This window comes from Calcarisporiella thermophila (genome assembly GCF_041956535.1).
Source record: "Calcarisporiella thermophila strain CBS 279.70 unplaced genomic scaffold VTP21scaffold_2, whole genome shotgun sequence".
In the NCBI taxonomy this organism is placed as follows: domain Eukaryota; kingdom Fungi; phylum Calcarisporiellomycota; class Calcarisporiellomycetes; order Calcarisporiellales; family Calcarisporiellaceae; genus Calcarisporiella; species Calcarisporiella thermophila.
The window spans coordinates 1,509,748-1,528,164 of NW_027192192.1; the positions used below are offsets into that span (position 1 = coordinate 1,509,748).

Genomic DNA, 18,417 nt, shown 5'->3' on the forward strand with positions numbered 1-18,417 from the left:
TGTATTCCCCGTGTTCACTGTTGACAAATACCAAGTAGTAAAAAAAAAGAAAAAAATTCGCAGGGAGAAAAGAGGTGAAGAATAGAATCCTCTACAAATACTAATGCAGTATGAAGCGAATAATGGAGTCTATTTGTCAAACAAATAGAAAAACGAGGGCGGATCATTATAGATGAGATAATTCTTCGTGCTCTTTGGAACATCCTTTAGCGCGTTTTTGGTGGCCAACTCTGTCAAATGATCCTTCATTTGCTTGGGCGTGATGGTTTCACCCTCAGGTATTTGAGACAGGAAGTAGGCGACAATTCCCGCCACATGAGGGCTAGCCATGGATGTCCCAGAGATAGTGTTGGTAGCTACAGGCGATCCAATCCAAGTGGACGTGATATCTTGGCCGGGCGCAAATACGTCGACACATTCACCGTAGTTGCTGAACCAAGAGCGCTCATCCATGACATTCGTTGCACCCACGGTAATAGCGTTTTCGGAGGCCGCTGGTGAATAATCTTTGCAGTTCGCATTGTCATTTCCTGCAGCAACGGCAAAATGCACTCCAGAGTCCACTGCAGCATCTACAGCCCTGTCAAGTGTTCTAGACCTGCCCCCTCCAAGAGACATGTTAGCGACCGACCCGCGGTGTCGAGTGCCGTTGCGTTGCGCCTCTGCAACCGCAATTTGATGGGACTCTTGAGCCCACAATACACCAGCAATCACATCGCTCATCGTTCCAGAGCCATTGGATCGCAATACTTTAACAGCGACAACGTTGGCACGTTTAGCAACCCCATACCGCTTGCCAGCAATGGTACCCGCAACGTGCGTACCGTGACCATTGCGATCCTCATCTTCGTCACCATCAGGAATAGTAGTGCCCCAACGCGCACGGCCTTCAAAATCTACATGATTCACATTAACACCAGTGTCGATTACGTAAACCGTTACCCCATCACCGGCAGCTTTTTCGTTATACAAGTATTTGTTGAAAGTGGTCAAATTAAGCTTTTCACGGTGAGAAATACGCGATAAACCCCAAGGAGCATTGCGCTGAAGCTCGTTAGTATACACCATAGAATCTCTTTCCACATACTCAACGTCCTCACTTCTCCTAATCTTTTCCAGAGTGTCCTTGGAAAATTGGCCCGCATAACCTTTAAGGTTCTTGAAACTGTAGGTGTGTCTGATTCCCGAAGCGATACCTTGATCAGCCAATGCTTTCGTTAGAGGATCATCGTCATGGATTGATCGAATCCAGTTGTGGTGAGCGGTGATACGGTAATTGTCTACTTTATCTTTGAAGACTACAATGTACGAATCTGCAACAGGTTCAGAGGCTTCAGAGGAGAGCAGAGGGGCAACAGGCGAGCTAAGCTCAGGGATCGTGAAAATGGGCCATGCGGTCGCGAGTCCAGTAGCCAGGATAAACACAAAGGTAGAGATAAGAGGGTTAGAACGCATACTGTTAAAGCAGCAAAGAGGGAAAAGCCAAGAATAATCTCAGAAAATGAATAAGTCGTAAATTGCACACAAATATATATATATCTGTTCTATATGTACACAAACTAAAAAAAAAGCTACAGAAATACAATAATAAAAGGGCTTGAAAAGACGCAGAGAGTTGAAAAGTGATATAAGAAATAGGGGAAGATCCAAGTTTTCTATCAAAAGAGCAGAGGATTGCGATTTTATACTCGGCAAGCGGAATGATGAAACAATTTGAGGATAAAACGCCCGATAGATTCGAGGTCATCTGACTAGGTTAGGTTAGAGTATCGAATTGCGTGTTGCGCAATGTGGAAAAATAAATTGTTTGAAAGTGGAGTTTAATGTTGAGGCCCATATCAATAGCGGCAGGATATTTCGTGCAAGAATTTTAACAAAAGGGCCCAGTACTGTCGAAATAAGTAATGAACTATAACAAGAACTTCGAGCTACTTATTTCAAGCTTGCTCTCGCGTAGGTAGCTCAGATGATATCTGAACATTAATCATAATGAATTCTATAAGGTATCAGGGACCGTTTGCCACATCTATGCTAAAAATTTTAAGATTATACTTATTAATCGAGGAACTAACTAGAGCAAATTATCAACTGGTCATATCTCATCATTAACAAATGAAGCTTTCCAATTTATTAGCGATTGAATCATAATTATTCGTGCGGGAAAACAAAAAGAATATTGCGAAATCCATATTTAGAATATTGAGATTGCGAAATAATCTTGGTAAATTCTTACTCTACCACGAGCCATTCGAGTGAAGTGTGCGGAGATATAGCTAGACTATAGACTGATCCAGGCTAGTCAACTAACTTATTTAAAAAGTTAGCAAGAAAAGAGAGTTCGGAAGCTTGTAGCTTGGAGGAAGAGTATACGAAATACGAGAACTATTCGATAACTGAACAGAGCCCTGACCAATTCTAGGCTTACCCCTTTTTTATACCCTTGAACAAGTAAGCCATTGCATTAAACCCCTCTTATATTTGCAAGAGGAGAACTTGCACTTAAGAATAAGAAGAAATTATCACCCCATGTCTCGTGGCTGAGTTAGATTCATCAAGTTATATTAAATTGGCCTATTATTCAACAATCACATCCATATTATCAAATATTATTCCCTACTATAAGTTTCAAACGGTGAAGTGGCGTATACAGCAACGGAAATTTATTATGAAACTCGTGCTGACTGAAATTATAAGAAAAGAAATTTCTCTTATATTATTCCATTACAAAGGAACTAAAGTTGTAAACAATTGTGATATATTCAGCTCGTCGAAGTGGCGTACATGATACATCTTTAAGCAAATTGTTATATTATCCATCTAGCTGATTTAAAAAAGATGCACTTGTTGGCTAAAATAAAAACAAATGTAACTATGGACGTATTTGAATGCTGGATTGTTACTATGTTAAAATTAATTCAAAGTGAGCTATGCTAAATATTTAATGTCAATATAATCTAATACTTAACATGGAAATAGGTGGTATTCTACAAGCACCAACGCTCTCAATTAATCACTCGTGTTAGCTTGCTATTATTTATGCACCCAGAAGAGTGAACTATTAATGAAGTTAAGAATGCATTCGAATAGGAGAAAAAGATACTAAGGGCGACGGTTCAATAAGAGAGAAGATTTATTTGAGGAAAATATAACTCTATGTATGAGGATATGACATACATTAGAAGAATACTCTTGGATAATATTTTTAGTTGTACTTTTTAGGCTGAATTTTATAAATGTCATAGATACAAATGAAATAGTTGCCCTCAAGTGAAAGTTTCAATTTATTACGAACTTTTTAAAGTGCACTATCCAACAAATTTAAGATTTGTTAGCCTTACTTTGTTATCCAAGTAACTGACTGCGCCACAACACCTATCCCCCCTTGTCGAAATTCCAAGTGAAAACACACTTCGACGTCCTTTGACCTATACTGGATTCAAAAAAAACCCGCTAGGAAAATGTCCTCCATCGCGCTGCGTGCACTGCGTTTTGCACCCATTTCAGTAAGTGTTTTTGTTTGTACTTTTGGATTGCTTCGAAGGTGTAATTTTGGCATCTCATCTAATTGCGAAAACATGGAATTATATTGATCTCGTAATCTAACAGGTCAAGTATGCCATTCGCCCTGTTCCTGTGATGGCTGTGCGTGCATTCACGTCCCCCTCTTCCCCAGTACGGAAAGGTAACAATAGGCCTAATCGGATTTTGACGTTCACCTGAAGATATACTTGATTGTTGACATTTCGATTCTATTGCAATAGATCTTGTCCAAGATATTTATATCAAGCAGATCAAATCCTACAAACCTGCTCCTGAGGTTTGTAATATTACACTTTGTCCTGCCGGTTTCTTTTTTTTTGACTTGGAAATTTGATGATAACCAATTAGGAAAAAGGTGCTGAACAAGGTCAAGTCAAAGAGCTTCATATTCCCGCTGCTCCCCAGCCTCCTCAAATTGAGAGTGATCTCACGGCCGATCTTCAGGCTTATCAACAGGAGGATCCAGTTGCAGTGACCGCGAGTGAGGAAGATCAAGCGGTTCAGGAGGATGAATATACGGATATCTTGGAGGAGGCCTTGAAGGATGAAGAAGAGGAAACGGAAGGAGAGCATTAATTAGACTGTTAATTATTCTTTTATCGATTGCTTTTTCTCTTTTCGCCTTTTCTACTCTATCTCCCTCATTTTCACTTTTGGATAAACTTGTTCGAAAAGAAAAGATAAAATATAAAATATTTTTTAAAGACTCGCTTTATCTTTTAATCCGAAGTTGAGTACACTAATTGCTCTTTATAGTGGAACGCGTATTACAACGCAGAGCCAATATGTAAACTAAATGCTGCTAATAAAAAGACTGCAGAGAAGTTTTGCTTTGGATTTTTAGGTTATATACAATTTATTGTAATAGATAATAAAAAATAATAACAGAAATTCCAAGTTACATGGTATTATACGCATGGTACATAACACATTTGGCCATTGCAATTACGACCATTCGTTTTCCATGTCCAAACGCATATGCAGACCATAATTGCTAGAAAAAGAAGAACAATTGCACCGACGACGATCTTTGACAATCCATCATCATCAAAGAAACCACCTCCCTTCTGGGGCTGAGATGTGATGGTTGTTTGTGAAGGTACAGGAAGTACTGAAGTAGATGTTGGCGGTAAACTCGTCTGGGGATCTCTTTTGGATAACTGTAAATGATTAGAACTAGGGGGTATATGTGTAGAGTGAGCGTGGGGGGTAGATACGACCGGCGTGATGAAAACAAATACAAGAACGATTATAGAGAGAATTAGTAAGATGGAGGGCAGGGTTGGCTTTGGCATTGTAATGAGGCCAGTTCAAAGCATGTAGTAGAGGTGGATTAAGAAAAAAGATTGCTTCAAGTTAGTACTCTTCAGAGTTAAGATTCTCGACTTGTCGGTGTAACGTCCATTTCTTCCAGAATACATCGCCTTTGAATGGGGATACAAAACAAAGCTAAGCCTATATAAAAGGCATGATAGCGCAGTGAGCAACGGTCAGTAGAGATCCCCCCTCCTCGATCCAAACCTCTGGTGGGATTGAGTGTAGAGTCAAACTCCTTTTCAAAAGAAAAGGATATTGCGAAGTCAAGTTAGCATACAGTCCATTAGGTAGCTCCGTCAGCTCTAAAGAATCTATTGGGGTATTTCGAGTGCAGGCTTGAAGAGCAATATTCTAAATGAAGGCTGCAAGGTTATATCTACAATTGCATTTGCACTAAATTTGGCTTTGGTTTAGCATCCGAAGATGTGTCTCATTATGTTTAATGTCAACTGAGTTTGGTAAATATATGCATGAACGTGAATTCAGTATGTATAAATCGTCTATTATATACCATAATTTATGACAATATATGTGCACTCATCCCTATGGTTTGGACGATTGTCCTGAACAGATCCCTATTGACTCCACCTTTTTATCATATTACAAGAAACAATTGACTGCCATTAGATACAATCGAGCCTGCTTATAGAAAATTACATTAATTAACAGGTTTGCACCGATTTGCCTACCAGGTGCCAACTCCGCGTTTCCTCTATCCTTTGCAGTGAACGTAGCCATTTCTCCAATGCCATTTTTTCAACACATTTCCGTTCAAGTTCCTAAGCCATGTTTTGCACTCATCTCGGATATTATGTGCCGAAATTCCTGCCTAAGAGAGGAAAAAGAGTGGGAAGTTGTGTTGAAGGAAGAGAATAGAGCCTGAGTCTTAGAGTCAGCTATAGCCGCTGTCAAGTGCTGGACGCGTGTGCGCAGCTCTTCTGTTTGAATCCGCAATTTTTCGCGTTCATCCTCAGCAGCTTCCAAACGATGAGATAACCGGCTTACTTCGTGCATCAATTCGTCGTTTTCAATGCGGAGAGACAATTCAGCTCTATTGCAAAACTTCTCGCGGAAATCACTGAGGTCATTTTCATAATAAGCACCTGAATACCGATGGGCTTTAAAATATGAACTTGAAAGTTCTTGCTCCAGGGTTTCCACCCGCATCTTATAATCATCTAGCTGAGATTCAAGAAGCGCAATATTTAACTGCAATTCCTCCACGTTCATCTCTTCATTACACGATTTTTGGCTCTCTAGTACTTGAATCCGTTCCTCAAGCCTCTTAACTGCTCTAGCCAACATCCCAGCTGTGTGTTCTGTTAATCTTCGATGCATACCTCTGCCTACATATGTCAAGGCCCACATCTCTGCTGCAGTCTCGTCGACGTGTTTGCTTGCATCTGCAAATTCATCCCATACCCGATTAGAATCTTGCAAGTCAGGTGTTTCTAGTCGCGTAAGGGTATGAGCAGCTCTACGAATCTTCATTTGAAGGACCAACCGAGCCGAGAGTACCTCCAAACGAGATTCAAGCGCTTCATATTTCTATTGGAAATAACGGATAAGAATGAGTTCAAGAATAAGAAGACAAACGCGGATCTAGATCCTGGGGAAAAGTAATTACGTCTCGCAGCTTTTCTGCCTCCTCTTCACTTAAAACTTCAAATTTTTCCGCCTCTGCGACTGCCTTAACGATCAACAGCTCTGATAGAAGCTCGTCTTTCTTTACATAATCCTCCCGGGCGGGAATGCCTGTATTGCATATGGCATCACCCAAGCTATATTCACGTATTCCCAGAGGGACAGTTGGTTCAACTGTACTCGACTTCTCTGTTCTATTCAACTCGCTTTGCTCAGTCCAATGGTCAAGGTCAACCAGAGGAAGTGGCTTTGGTTTTATTGGCTGTGAAAAGAATGGGGATTGTGTAGAGAAGCGGTTAAGAAGATGGTCTGCATACTCTATTTTTGTAAGAGAAGAACTATCGCTAAAGTGGAAGGTGTCTTTGCTCAAAGGAATGTCGAAAAATCGTATTGCTGCCATAGTCGAGATAGTGGGTATAAAAGTACAGTGAATACTTTAAATAGTAGAAAAAACAAAGGAAAAGCAGGACAGAAAAAAAATGGAGTGAAGTTATCAGAATACCTAAAGGAACGCAGTGGCTACAAAGTACAGGCCAACATGAAAAAAAGAAAAATATTGAACAATTGCATATTGCGAATATTTAGTATAGAGATTGCCAATCCTACCAAAAAATAAAGTTAGTGTTAGGTGATTGAAGGTCAGCACTATTTCTTATGTTATAATCTGCGGTGTTTATGTCATCAAAGGATGATTTATCTTTCTCAATAGCCAAGGTAATTACTATATATTAATACGCAAAAGGTATAGAAAGGACAATGGAATTAGACCCGGAGTCAGATAAGAATACGTAGAGAGGAATTCCTAGAAAACGGTATTATATTTTTTGACGAAATAGCAAATGAATAGATAGAGTAAGTAATAGAGGGGAGGTGAGGACACAAGCACAAGAGTAAATGGGAAAATTACATTATTGGTCTTGGAAGGAGGATCCATTAAAATAAAACTAGCACAGATGATCCAACTACAAGAAAAGCCAGGTATATAATGGCAATTACATTTTTTCGGTGCGACTTGGCCCGCCAAGTTGAAGCAGTAGAAGTTGGTAGTTGCGTAACTGAGCGTGTAGCGGTAGGTGATGTTTCGCTGTAAGTGGATAAAGAAGCTGAACTAGGCGCATTCGTGAAATTGGATATAGAAGTCGGCATCATATTAGATTGCGTCGGAAGAATCGATGCTGCTGAAGTTTGAGGAGATTTTTCTTGTCCAAACAATTTCGTCACACCTGCCATCATCCCACTCATCACTTTACAAAAACCCACCACACCATCTGGAGGGGATCTTCCCAACGCGTTTTGGAACTGCTTCGTCTCTGTTAGACAATCTAGACATGGTTTGTGGTCTGGAGAGCATAAGCACTTGATGGCATCAGTCGCTTGCAATGGGTTGGCTATTGTGGTGGAGAAGTTGTCGAGAACCTTCGTTTTTTGTAGACAAGTGGTAAACTGTGAATAGAAAGGTTTGCATTCTACACAAGAACGAACTTCAGGGGGAAATGCAGGCAAGCCTCCCGATTGTGCATAAGATGGTGGAAAGATGATAGGAAGGAGACAAATAGTAATTAGATTGAAAAATTTCATGCTTTGTGAATAAAGAACGGAAAGGATATAATGAGAGAGAAGGGATAATAATGAAATTTATCTCGAAACCAAATTCATGCTCTTCGAGAAGTTGAGCCTACAGGACACCTAGATTTTTTTTGGGTAATTCGGCTCCGTTGAATTATTTGCAGATAAGAGATACAATATACGTAAAATATGAATTTTATCTACCGGTTATTATATAAGTTCCCTCCAATAAACAAAGAATCAGGTTAGTTTGACATTGTCTGAATAATATAGATATGTTTTAAGATGTTACATATAGATTGAATTCTACGTTATTGTCAATACTTGAGCAGCTTAATATCTCCGTTACTACACCTAGCAGGATATATTTAAAATATCAAAGTTTTGAATTATAGTACTCCAACGAATAAGAAACTAATCATATGGACATCTGGGAGATCTCACAACACATGTCCTAGTATTAGTAAGAGTTCTATTTCAAATTACATAACCAGCTCTGACTCTTAAATAATAAAACCATATACTTAATGTGAGTATCATATGAACAGACCATTTGTGAAATCGATTTTTATATTTTGTACAGATCACCTTTAGAAAAGTAAAGCATTATTGTTCACATTAATATTAATTAGTTGAAGGAGAAGTGTTTGGTTTCAACAATTAGATGTTTATTATACAGTAAATCATAATTCCAACTTCAAACGACATCGAATTCTTTCATGGCCATAATCATGGAGCATCGTTGCATTGAAATTTCATACCCTTTCATTTGTCCTGGAAATGAGAACTAGGAATCAAGCCTAACTTGATGAGATATATATATCAATTTATGAGTGCGGAAAGGTGTGTAAAATAAGAATGAGGCAAGTGGAAATATATTGATTATAAAGAAGGTAGAACATGTTAAAAATATATATATTCGAAAAGCAAGATAAAGAAGGAAAGGTGTTAAAGGAAAGTTTATGAAATAAAAAAGTATCCAGATTTGCTAAACAGACATTTTATACAAAAAAAGAAAAGAAAAAAAAAGGTGTAAGATTCACATTATTCGGAAGAAAGTGTAGGCAAAAGGGTAAGTCGTTTTTGTTGATAATCTTTAATCATTCCCGTCAGTAAGCCTATCACATCTTTCTCTTCCACTTTCCACATACGGCAGAAACATTCAGCAAGTACTCGTGGATCATCGTGCTCATATACATTAATTGGTTCAGATTCATCTTCATCTAGCTCTACATTTATCGTAATTAGGAAGCGGCCACGCCGGGAATAAAAACTTTTAGGGGTATGGTGGGCGGGTTCTGCCTGCGGAGGCTGTACTGAGGGGCGACTTGGAGAGGGCGAGGGTGAGGGAGAAGGGGAAGGCTCTTGAGATAGGCCGAAAGATTTGTCTTGTTTCTGGGTTTGTACTGGCTCGGACCGCTCAGCAATACTCTTGACTTCGTTTTTACCTAATGCTTTACCCCGCGGACGTTGTGGATGCTTGGCAGGAGTTGCATCTTTTTTAACTTCGGAATGTATCTTTTTCTCGGTGTGCTTACTATTCTCTTTTGTATCATCTAAATTTGCTGCTTTCTTCTTATTTTCTCTACCGTTCCCTTTGGCTTTTTTCTTTCCATCGCTTTTTGTGCTTTCCTCGCGTTTTTGTCCCATTCTTTGTGCTATTATTTCCTCTTCCTCTTTTGGCTTGTAGTTGGGCCCTTGTCGGTGAAGATTTCCGGTACCAAGCCCATTCTTCAGCTTAAAATTAGGATCTACTAGTGTATGCCACGCGCTCAATCGTTTTTCGTCATTGCTTGTTAAGCTGCCTTCATCCTTAGCTATAAATTCATCTGAGTGTGTATCAATAGAGCCATTATTATTGGTATCTAACTTGGCGGATTTAAGTTTATTGTTGCGATTGGTATCTTTTTTTCGTGAACGGCGGTTGGCGCCCTCCGGCATAATTGATTGCAGTAGTTGTTAGTGAGATGATGAAATGGTATTATGAACAAAAAATATTTCGATTATTCATAAGTTGGGATTCAAAAACTTTGTAATTGAGGCGCAGTAAATTTAGCATCGTCGTACTTGAACCTCACTTTTTCTAAATAATCCCGATACAACAAAAGTATCTTTTGAGGACCATGGAGGATTACCAGGACTCTAATTATCAAGCATATCGGGGGAATGCAGCTGGTAAATCTTAATATAAAGTATAATTGTGGAGTTTATGCTCAATTATTTTCAACGGGTTTGGATTTTTCTAGCTCACTCTGCGCCTCCTGCCAATGGAAGTTCAAATCCTGCACCAGCGGACCATGGTGCACCTGCACCTGGTGACTGGGAACGTTATTGGGACATAGTACGTGCGAATCCTCAAGATTTTGCTTCATGGGAATACCTCATCCGTCTAGTTGAAACAGCTGAAGGTGGTCTCGGTCGAGATGCACCATCTGCTAATATCGAAAACGCGAGGAGAGTATATGACGAATTTCTAGATCGATTTCCATTATGCTTTGGTTACTGGAAAAAATACGCCGATATGGAATTTGCTATTGGAGGTGCCGAGGCTGCAGAAAAGGTATATTTTTTTATTCTTTTTACCTTTAATTTACGTGTTAAATCTCCCTCTTGTTAGATTTATGAGCGCGGTGTAACGGCTATTCACAATTCCGTTGACTTATGGACACAATACTGCACATTTAAAATAGAAAATTCACAAGATCCGGAAGAGGTTTCACGGTGGGTATTACTGTTATTCATTACTCTCCTATTTAGGGCTCTCCCCTTTTTCCTTTATAATGATTTGCCTCCCGTTTTCTTTCAATGACCAATTCAAGTGCTCTTGGAGATCTTAATGGTGACAACTCACCTTAGCATCGATCAAGTTCGAAAGAGTATTTTATTTTTCAAAAACTTCCTTTTTATTTATATTTTAAGATCACTTGCTTTTTGAGATTCATATTAGTGTGCATACTATCTGCACAATCTAACCTGGTCATTGAATGATAGCCTTAGCTCTCTGAGATTTGCTATCGGTTTTGTGATTTTGAGCAGCTTAATTCACTCTTCTCTATTCAAGCGCTTTTTTTTTTACTAGAATATACTAATAATATCTCTATATTTACAGGTTATTTGCTAGAGGTGGTGAGAATTGTGGTTATGATTTTCTTAGTCATCTATTTTGGAATAAGTGGCTTGAATGGGAGGAGATGCGACAAGATTACAGTAGCGAGCTTAAAATCTTAGAGCGTATTATCGAGATCCCGCTGCACCAATACGCAAATTTTTTCGAAAAGTAAGAATTTGATTTGGAAAGAGAAAACGATAACTAGAGGCTGTTTCCTAAGCTTTCTTCATTCTTTTTATTTACATAAAGATACACCAATTTGGCTGCCACGCGACCAGTTACGGAACTCGTTTCTCCTGAAGAATATGCGCAATTGGAGCAAGAAATTCGGTCCGAAAATTCAACCTCTGATAACGCGAAAGAGTCATCCACGAAATCGCCTGAAGAGGTTGAGCACGAAATGCGACAACGGATACATGCTAAGAAGGTTGAGGTGTACACGCGTACACAAACCGAGGTTAATAGAAGATGGCCATTTGAAGCTGAAGTATGTTACTTCAACACTTGTGAGCGGCCATTACCATGCATGTTGATGGTTTTTACTTTTTTTTATGTTAGATTAAGCGACCTTATTTCCATGTTAAACCAATGGATGAGCCTCAGCTTATGAATTGGCGGCGTTATCTTGACTTTGCAGAGGCGGAGTGTGATGATGGAACAACTCAAATTTTGTATGAACGTTGCCTTGTACCTTGTGCTTTATATGCGGAATTCTGGCTTCGCTACGCTCGTTGGTTCTATTCAAAAGGGAGGACGGAAGACGCCATTTCAACGTGTGCGCGCGCCGTGTATACATTTGTGCCAGTGCACCAGCCGAGCGTAAAATTGTTACACGCTCTGTTTGAGGAGCAATTGGGACGCCATGATGAAGCAAGAAGAATTTATCGAGAGGTGACAGAGCTAGGTTTGTCTCCATAGGAGCTACCAAGTATGTTTTATAATTGCTTACATTAATTTCGATATTTTAGTCCCTGGACATCTGGAAACCATCGTTCGCTATGCGAATTTTGAACGACGACAGGGTGATCTCAAGGCAGCAGAGGAGATTTACACAACTTCTATAAATTTGCCGTCAGAACAGGTAAACAATAGCGGCAAGGCATTTTTGACCGCACAGCTAGCAAACTTCGTTTGGCAGGTAAATTAATATCCAAGTCATTTATATCTGAAGAATTTCATCATAATATATTTACAAATTGTCATTTTCTCTTTTCAATTTAGTGTAAAGAGTCGGCTGAGGACGCTCGCAAAATTTATGTCGAAGAATGCGGTCGTTTCGGAGATAGCAAATATTTTTGGATTAGCTTTTTGAATTTTGAGCTTGCACAGACTGGTAATAACAAAAAAGGATCTCTCGTCTACCGCTTCCTTGGTCACTCTAATCAAATTTGTTTCTTGATATTTTTAGGAGCTGACACAGAGCAAAATGTTGAAGCTCTCTTCTCACATCTCCGTACTCATGGCGCAATCCCTCCAGAGACAGCAGCCGACCTTGAACAACGATATCTTGAGTTCTTGATTGAGCGAGGAAGTTCAGCGGAAGGAATTATTCAATTGGAGGCGAAACTTGCCGCCTATTCGCCTCCGTCCACAGAAACTGTGTCGAGAAAGAGAGCAGCACAAGATGAACTGAATGGAGCTGCAAAGATTGCACGACTAGACGGCGCAGGTAGTCAGACAGTAGCAGGAGCTGGAATGACTGCAGGTTATGGATATGGGGGGCAGTGGGGAGATTATTCACAACAGGCAGCTGCAGGATACGGAGGATATGCTGGGTATGGCGGCTATCCAGCAACGGGAGGATGGGATTATTCTCAGCAGCCGCAGGGACAAGCGCAGTAGTCTCCGCATTAAGTCACTACATTCTTGTTAATCAGTTCTAATATGGTGAGGTCCAAATGTCTATGCAATATTCTCTCTTTTGTTCACACCCTCCTTTACTGTTGAAGCTATACAACTAATGAGCACCTTTTAGGGAATAAAGGCAAAAAATTTTTTTTCTGCTCTCTAGATGTTCAAAGAAAACATTTATTTACTTTGCGTAGAGGAAAAAATATATAGCATAAAATGAAATATATAATAAAAAAAAGGTCGCAAATCGCAATGTCATTTTCTCTTATCATAGTCAACATCGAGAAATAAAAACCTAAATAACAAGGATTATAATGAAAATTAGATCAGAATAAAAAAAAAAAAATAAGAAACAGGGCATAAAAATTCATCAAAAGAAGAGTCTATCTGTAAAGGAAAGTATCTAATAGAGAAGAAGTCCTCAATCCTCCATTGGGGAGGCCGCGCGTCTCCTTCTCATCACCAAACTGCGAAGTTCATTGGCTAGCACGCAAAGAGCCTCAACTTCCTGATGGCATTCACGCTTTTCTTCTCGGCGTTCTGCAGCCTCCTCATCTTCCTCCTCCGCCTCGTCCTCCTCTGCTCCTTCCTCAGTCTCAAAAGCATCCTCATCGGACGCCTCAGTGCCATAATCCGAGAAGCCCGAACCCGATCCATTATCATTGTCGCGTTGTCTTCTTCGTCGTCGCCTTTTCCTTCTACTACGATAGCTTCTTTCATCATCCCCGTGGGGATGTTGGGTCAGCCGTCGGTCAACTTCGGCGAAACGGCGCTCAAGCACGTGTATGCTGTGCTTCATATTTTCAAGAATGTAAAATGCATTGGCATAATATGAAGAAGATATCTGCTTATTCCCAAGCGATAAAGAGGATGGTTGTTCACGTGTGGTGGGAGCATTGGTATGGAGTTGCGCTTGCTTTGCTTTTGCGGGCGATGGGGGGGGTGGAGTAGGTCTTGAGGGAAGAGATTGCGTTGACGCGTGGGGGTGTGAGTCGGGGCCATTTGCAGGTTTAAAGGTATGAGAAAAGGGGTGCATTTCGAGCTGTGAGCTTGCCGAACGACTCATAGAGAGCCTCCTTCCGTCTCCGGTGCCATATATAGCGTGTAGTTCGTCTGCTGCAGTTGCTCTTGGAATAGCTTCCTTTTCACCAAGCGAGAGTCTTCGTAGGTTATCCATCCTTTGGAGGGTGTCCGGGGGCGTAAGAATTTCGTAAGCCGCTGCAAGGGCAGATACACTTGCGCTACGATTGCGGGAGTTTTGCTTTGTCGGCGAGTGAGCGAGGGAGGAGGTTGAGGAGGGTTGGGGTGAATCTCGGTTCTGGTCGATTTTGTGTTGGGATAAACTAGTAAAAGATTCGGGTGAATCTAGTAAACTCAAATCCCTCAGATTGTCTGGAAGGGATGAAGATCGACCATGGGAGCGAGGACGCTCCGACCGCCTTCTTATGGGGGGACGCAAATGAGCGTTTACCGGTTGCGGGTTGGATGGGTGAAGCGGTATATTTGGAGAAATTTTATGAGATGTTTGCGGGCTTGGCTTCATTATGCCAATGGTCGGTACAGGTTGCAGGGGAGGCACGTGAGGCTGTTGATAACGGTGTGAAGCGGTAGGACTTGACTGCAATGCTTGCGAGCTTGCACTAGGTTTTGGGTCCACGTCGCGAGCTCTACTATACCCTTCACGCTGATCCGCCTGCTGCAAAGGCCAAGCATAGGCGAGGTTCTCCATCGTAATCTCTTGTGCAGAAGAGGAGCGCAGCATTGAGTGACTCTGCATGCCCATAACATCATCATGTGTGTGGTCGGACCATTCAGACTCTGACGCCCGAGCCATGGACATATCGTACGAGTCCAGGGCGGAGGAGGGACGACGTTGCAAAGGGGGTGGGGTCTTTCTTGAAAAACTTTGCGCAGATGGTGGGCGCTCTTTCATTGCCCAGTCAGGGTGCCTCGACAAATGCTCTTCGCGATCGAACTGTTCGGCGGAATCCAGCGATTCTCGTGTGCCATCGTCCCAGCGACCTCCGTCCGATATGCTTCCACGTGATGACCAGCTCTCCCCTTCGCCTCTCGATGCCACCGATGAGGACCTACCGCCGAAATATCCATCATCTCCTCGATATAGCCCGGCTCCCACAAATTGAAGCACTTCCTCAATCTTTCTGACCGCTTCCTGCTGGAATATGTCGCTCAATAGCTGTTCTTTCACCATCTCAATCACTACTGATTCCGCCGTATCTTCGTTCATATTGAACGGGAACTTTATACTCTGATTCCCTGTTCCCATCCCAGCTACCTGCATTTTGAGGAATATTTGCTCAGATGAGCTTATATCTGCCGAATCGCAGAGGGCCACCTTGATCATGCAGTGTGGCTTGCGTGGTTGCTGCTGCGTGGATTGCACTTGCGTGTTCGGCGTGGAAGAAGGAAGGGAAGCATGCTGGAGCCGAAGTGCATCCGGAAAAGGTGGATTGCGGGTATTACTTTTTTCGTCTGAACTCATTGTGTCTGGTAAATCGCCTTTTTCGGGGGGTGGTGCAGTCGAAGTCGACACTATTTCGCTTGAATATGATTCTGAAGTCCAAGTTCCTGATCCATATCTCGCCTCCTGGTGATGGGTGGGGTGCGAGAGAGTGTGTGGGAGTGGATGGGGGTGAGTGTGGTGTTTTGCGGTGTCTCGCCCATGCTGCGAAGCTGCTGATGGCGGACGTTCTGGATACACAAATGCAGAATGTTGACGAGTTCCCGGGTCACTGAGCTCACCAAGATGAGGGGACGAGGGATAGGATCCAAAAGAGGGAGATGTGGCCGGAGGTAAGGACTGTGGAGGAGGCATGGCTGACATGGAGCTGGAAGAGGGACCAAGAAGGGGGCTAGAATGGGCGCTCTGGCTCCCTACTGCACTCTTAGATACAGCTTGCGGGTCAACTACAAGAGGAGCATGATTGTTATCAGTCTTGAGGAAGTCATGTTCCAGTAGTTCGCGAGCAGACGGCCGTCGTTGCGGGTCATGCTGCAGACACAAATCAATGAATTCGCGGGTATAAGGGTCAAGTACGCGATGTAGACTGAGTGGCTTTTGACCGGTCGTGACTCGACGATAAATTTGTGCCTGATTCGTGCATTCGCTATAGGGATACTCTTTCGTGACCATCTCTAGGACGCACATACCAAAGGCATAAATATCAACTTTCTCATCATAGTGCTCTTCATATAATTCCGGTGCCATGAATTCGGGTGTGCCGAGCACAGAAGAGACATGTTTTTTACGCTTTATGACTGCAAGTCCTAGGTCGCCTATCTTCGCCTGGCCATTGTTCCCATTAATGAAAATATTATCGCACTAAACGGGAGGGGGGGATTTTTAAAAACATGATGAGTAAGAGATCCAACCAATAATAAAAACGAGATTAAACATTACTTTAAGGTCACGATGAATAACGGGTGGCTCTCGCGAATGTAGATAGTCGAGACCCCGCAGAATTTGTCGACACCATGATTTTAGCACCTTGGGTTTGATCTGACCTTTTGTCTTGCGAATGTATTGCTTAAGTGTTCCTGAGGTCATCAGCTCCGTAATAAAAATGACGCGCTCGCGGCCGTCTGGATCGTGGGATATCCAGGATGCAAAGAAGTTGATGATGTTTTCATTTCGCAAGGATTCCAAAATCTCAATCTCCGCGAGAATCTTTTTCGCATCCTTACGGTTCATGTGGTCGACTCGTAACTGATTCCACGCAACTTCTACGCCCTCTTCTTGATCAAACGCTTTATATACCTCTTTATAGGCGCCTTTGCCGAGAGATTCAGCGTAACGTTCAAACCGACCGGTTGGATCTGTTTCAACAACATTATGTTTATTGTCACCGTCCGAGTCTGAATCGTCATCAGCCGATGTTGCTTGCAAACGCGGAGACACCATACTAGTAGCGAAGAGAGAGGGGGGAGGGGTATATAGGGTAGGTAGTGACAGATGTTAATGGGAAGGGGGAAAATTAAAGCAAATTAATTAATAAAGTAAAGATTCGACGGAGGAAGCAACAAGGATAATTGTCAGTGATGAGCCAATGGAGATGTTCAAATCAATGGTTCACAAAAATCCATAATGCCTTTCTCTTGATCTTGGGTGGGAAACTGAAAAGAGAATCTCCTCAACTATGTTTATTACGCTGAGAAGGGGGAGAGATTCCAGCGCAGTATCTCTACTAACCTAACCCAATGGCCTCAGCTCCCAGATGAGATATGCCTAGTATGGAGAGGGAGGTATCCATTATTTGCAAAGCACCATTAGAATTGAAGTGACGTAGGTGATGCTGCCACAGCCCATTTATTCTATTTAGGATCTAGAGGGTGAAAATGGTGATAACTTGATATTTCAAATTCGATTTTGCATGCGGCTCACTCGTTGATTTATACACACGACAACTCTGCAAGTCGACATTGTTACACTATCCTGCAGAACTAACTTTTACTTTAAACTTCTTCTGTGTTCCAGAGAAGATGAAGTTTTCTATTAAAAAACCAACTAATCTTGAAGGTTCATGACACCTTGCGTGATTTTGAGACCAACTTCATCGGTGCACCAGCCAGTGAAGTTGATGCCTCCAAGACAATTCAAATCCTCTTGTTTTAAGCTTGTCGCTCCCTCATATGAGTCTAACATGTTTTTTTTGTTTCTCTCAAACTTTCGCCGCTGGTGCATGGTCTACCATAAGATCGTCAATTTACACTCTTTAAAGAGTAACCTAACCTGTTGGGATTTGTATCACGTGACACTAGTTTTCTCTTCTACGACGAAAAAAATTTTTCTCCTGTTGCTTCTCTCTTTTCATCATTCTTTGTTTTGATTGATTTATTGTGCGGGATCGATCAAGAACTGTTTCGTTAGCGAGCATCGTGTGACTGTGATAGCTCCAACGATCAATTATAGGGTGTTCGTTTAGGACATCTGCGACATTCATTATTCATTCCTAGGTAAACAGCATTGTCTTTCGACACTACCGGAAGTGATCTTTCTTTTGGAGGCTGAATGTATTCAAATGACTGGCATTTTCCGTAGATTTTCTAATTTTATCGGGCGCGCCACTTCTCATCCGCGCATAACTCTTACAAAGTATATATCGATTTTGTTCTTGGCCTTTGATTATTTAGATCATTTTTCGATCCAGCTGATGAAGCTGAATTCTCAGCAATATTCGTACACATTATCAATATTTATTTTTCGATCACGAATAAGGATTATTTGTTTAAATGACTTGAGGCTAATGTGTGTCTATATAATTTCCATTTAATAGCACAATTCCGCAGCTGGCCCAACACCATCCAGGTTTCTACCACCTTTTTCACCTAAATATTCGCACTTGAAATCACCTGTAAAATAAATCTGCAGC

General features: G+C 41.5%; 9 protein-coding genes across 9 annotated transcripts; 3 read left to right on the forward strand and 6 right to left on the reverse strand.

Moving 5' to 3' along the window:
• Positions 1-129: 129 nt before the first annotated feature.
• VTP21DRAFT_4745 (uncharacterized protein) lies at positions 130-1,455 on the reverse strand (the record flags this gene model as incomplete). Its single annotated transcript, XM_069395190.1, has 1 exon — positions 130-1,455. The coding sequence occupies one exon, from the start codon at positions 1,453-1,455 to the stop codon at positions 130-132; it is 1,326 nt and encodes a 441-aa protein (XP_069256353.1).
• A 2,003-nt stretch (positions 1,456-3,458) lies between these two features.
• VTP21DRAFT_4746 (uncharacterized protein) lies at positions 3,459-4,116 on the forward strand (the record flags this gene model as incomplete). Its single annotated transcript, XM_069395191.1, has 4 exons — positions 3,459-3,503; positions 3,607-3,682; positions 3,762-3,817; positions 3,889-4,116. 4 exons carry the CDS (start codon positions 3,459-3,461, stop codon positions 4,114-4,116), a joined length of 405 nt encoding a protein of 134 aa, XP_069256354.1.
• Positions 4,117-4,448: 332 nt separating this feature from the next.
• Positions 4,449-4,835, reverse strand: VTP21DRAFT_4747 (uncharacterized protein; the record flags this gene model as incomplete). The annotated part of the gene is made up of 1 exon (XM_069395192.1): positions 4,449-4,835. The coding sequence occupies one exon, from the start codon at positions 4,833-4,835 to the stop codon at positions 4,449-4,451; it is 387 nt and encodes a 128-aa protein (XP_069256355.1).
• Positions 4,836-5,628: 793 nt separating this feature from the next.
• On the reverse strand, positions 5,629-6,901 carry VTP21DRAFT_4748 (uncharacterized protein; the record flags this gene model as incomplete). Its single annotated transcript, XM_069395193.1, has 2 exons — positions 5,629-6,405; positions 6,485-6,901. The coding sequence occupies 2 exons, from the start codon at positions 6,899-6,901 to the stop codon at positions 5,629-5,631; spliced, it is 1,194 nt and encodes a 397-aa protein (XP_069256356.1).
• A 533-nt stretch (positions 6,902-7,434) lies between these two features.
• VTP21DRAFT_4749 (uncharacterized protein) lies at positions 7,435-8,079 on the reverse strand (the record flags this gene model as incomplete). Its single annotated transcript, XM_069395194.1, has 1 exon — positions 7,435-8,079. One exon carries the CDS (start codon positions 8,077-8,079, stop codon positions 7,435-7,437), a length of 645 nt encoding a protein of 214 aa, XP_069256357.1.
• Positions 8,080-9,111: 1,032 nt separating this feature from the next.
• VTP21DRAFT_4750 (uncharacterized protein) lies at positions 9,112-10,008 on the reverse strand (the record flags this gene model as incomplete). Its single annotated transcript, XM_069395196.1, has 1 exon — positions 9,112-10,008. The coding sequence occupies one exon, from the start codon at positions 10,006-10,008 to the stop codon at positions 9,112-9,114; it is 897 nt and encodes a 298-aa protein (XP_069256358.1).
• A 182-nt stretch (positions 10,009-10,190) lies between these two features.
• Positions 10,191-13,018, forward strand: VTP21DRAFT_4751 (uncharacterized protein; the record flags this gene model as incomplete). Its single annotated transcript, XM_069395197.1, has 9 exons — positions 10,191-10,242; positions 10,314-10,627; positions 10,685-10,788; positions 11,177-11,344; positions 11,426-11,663; positions 11,735-12,080; positions 12,145-12,314; positions 12,398-12,509; positions 12,585-13,018. 9 exons carry the CDS (start codon positions 10,191-10,193, stop codon positions 13,016-13,018), a joined length of 1,938 nt encoding a protein of 645 aa, XP_069256359.1.
• A 430-nt stretch (positions 13,019-13,448) lies between these two features.
• On the reverse strand, positions 13,449-16,949 carry VTP21DRAFT_4752 (uncharacterized protein; the record flags this gene model as incomplete). Its single annotated transcript, XM_069395198.1, has 2 exons — positions 13,449-16,370; positions 16,449-16,949. 2 exons carry the CDS (start codon positions 16,947-16,949, stop codon positions 13,449-13,451), a joined length of 3,423 nt encoding a protein of 1,140 aa, XP_069256360.1.
• Positions 16,950-17,568: 619 nt separating this feature from the next.
• On the forward strand, positions 17,569-18,391 carry VTP21DRAFT_4753 (uncharacterized protein; the record flags this gene model as incomplete). The annotated part of the gene is made up of 4 exons (XM_069395199.1): positions 17,569-17,664; positions 17,958-18,001; positions 18,087-18,140; positions 18,322-18,391. 4 exons carry the CDS (start codon positions 17,569-17,571, stop codon positions 18,389-18,391), a joined length of 264 nt encoding a protein of 87 aa, XP_069256361.1.
• Between the last annotated feature and the right edge of the window lie 26 nt (positions 18,392-18,417).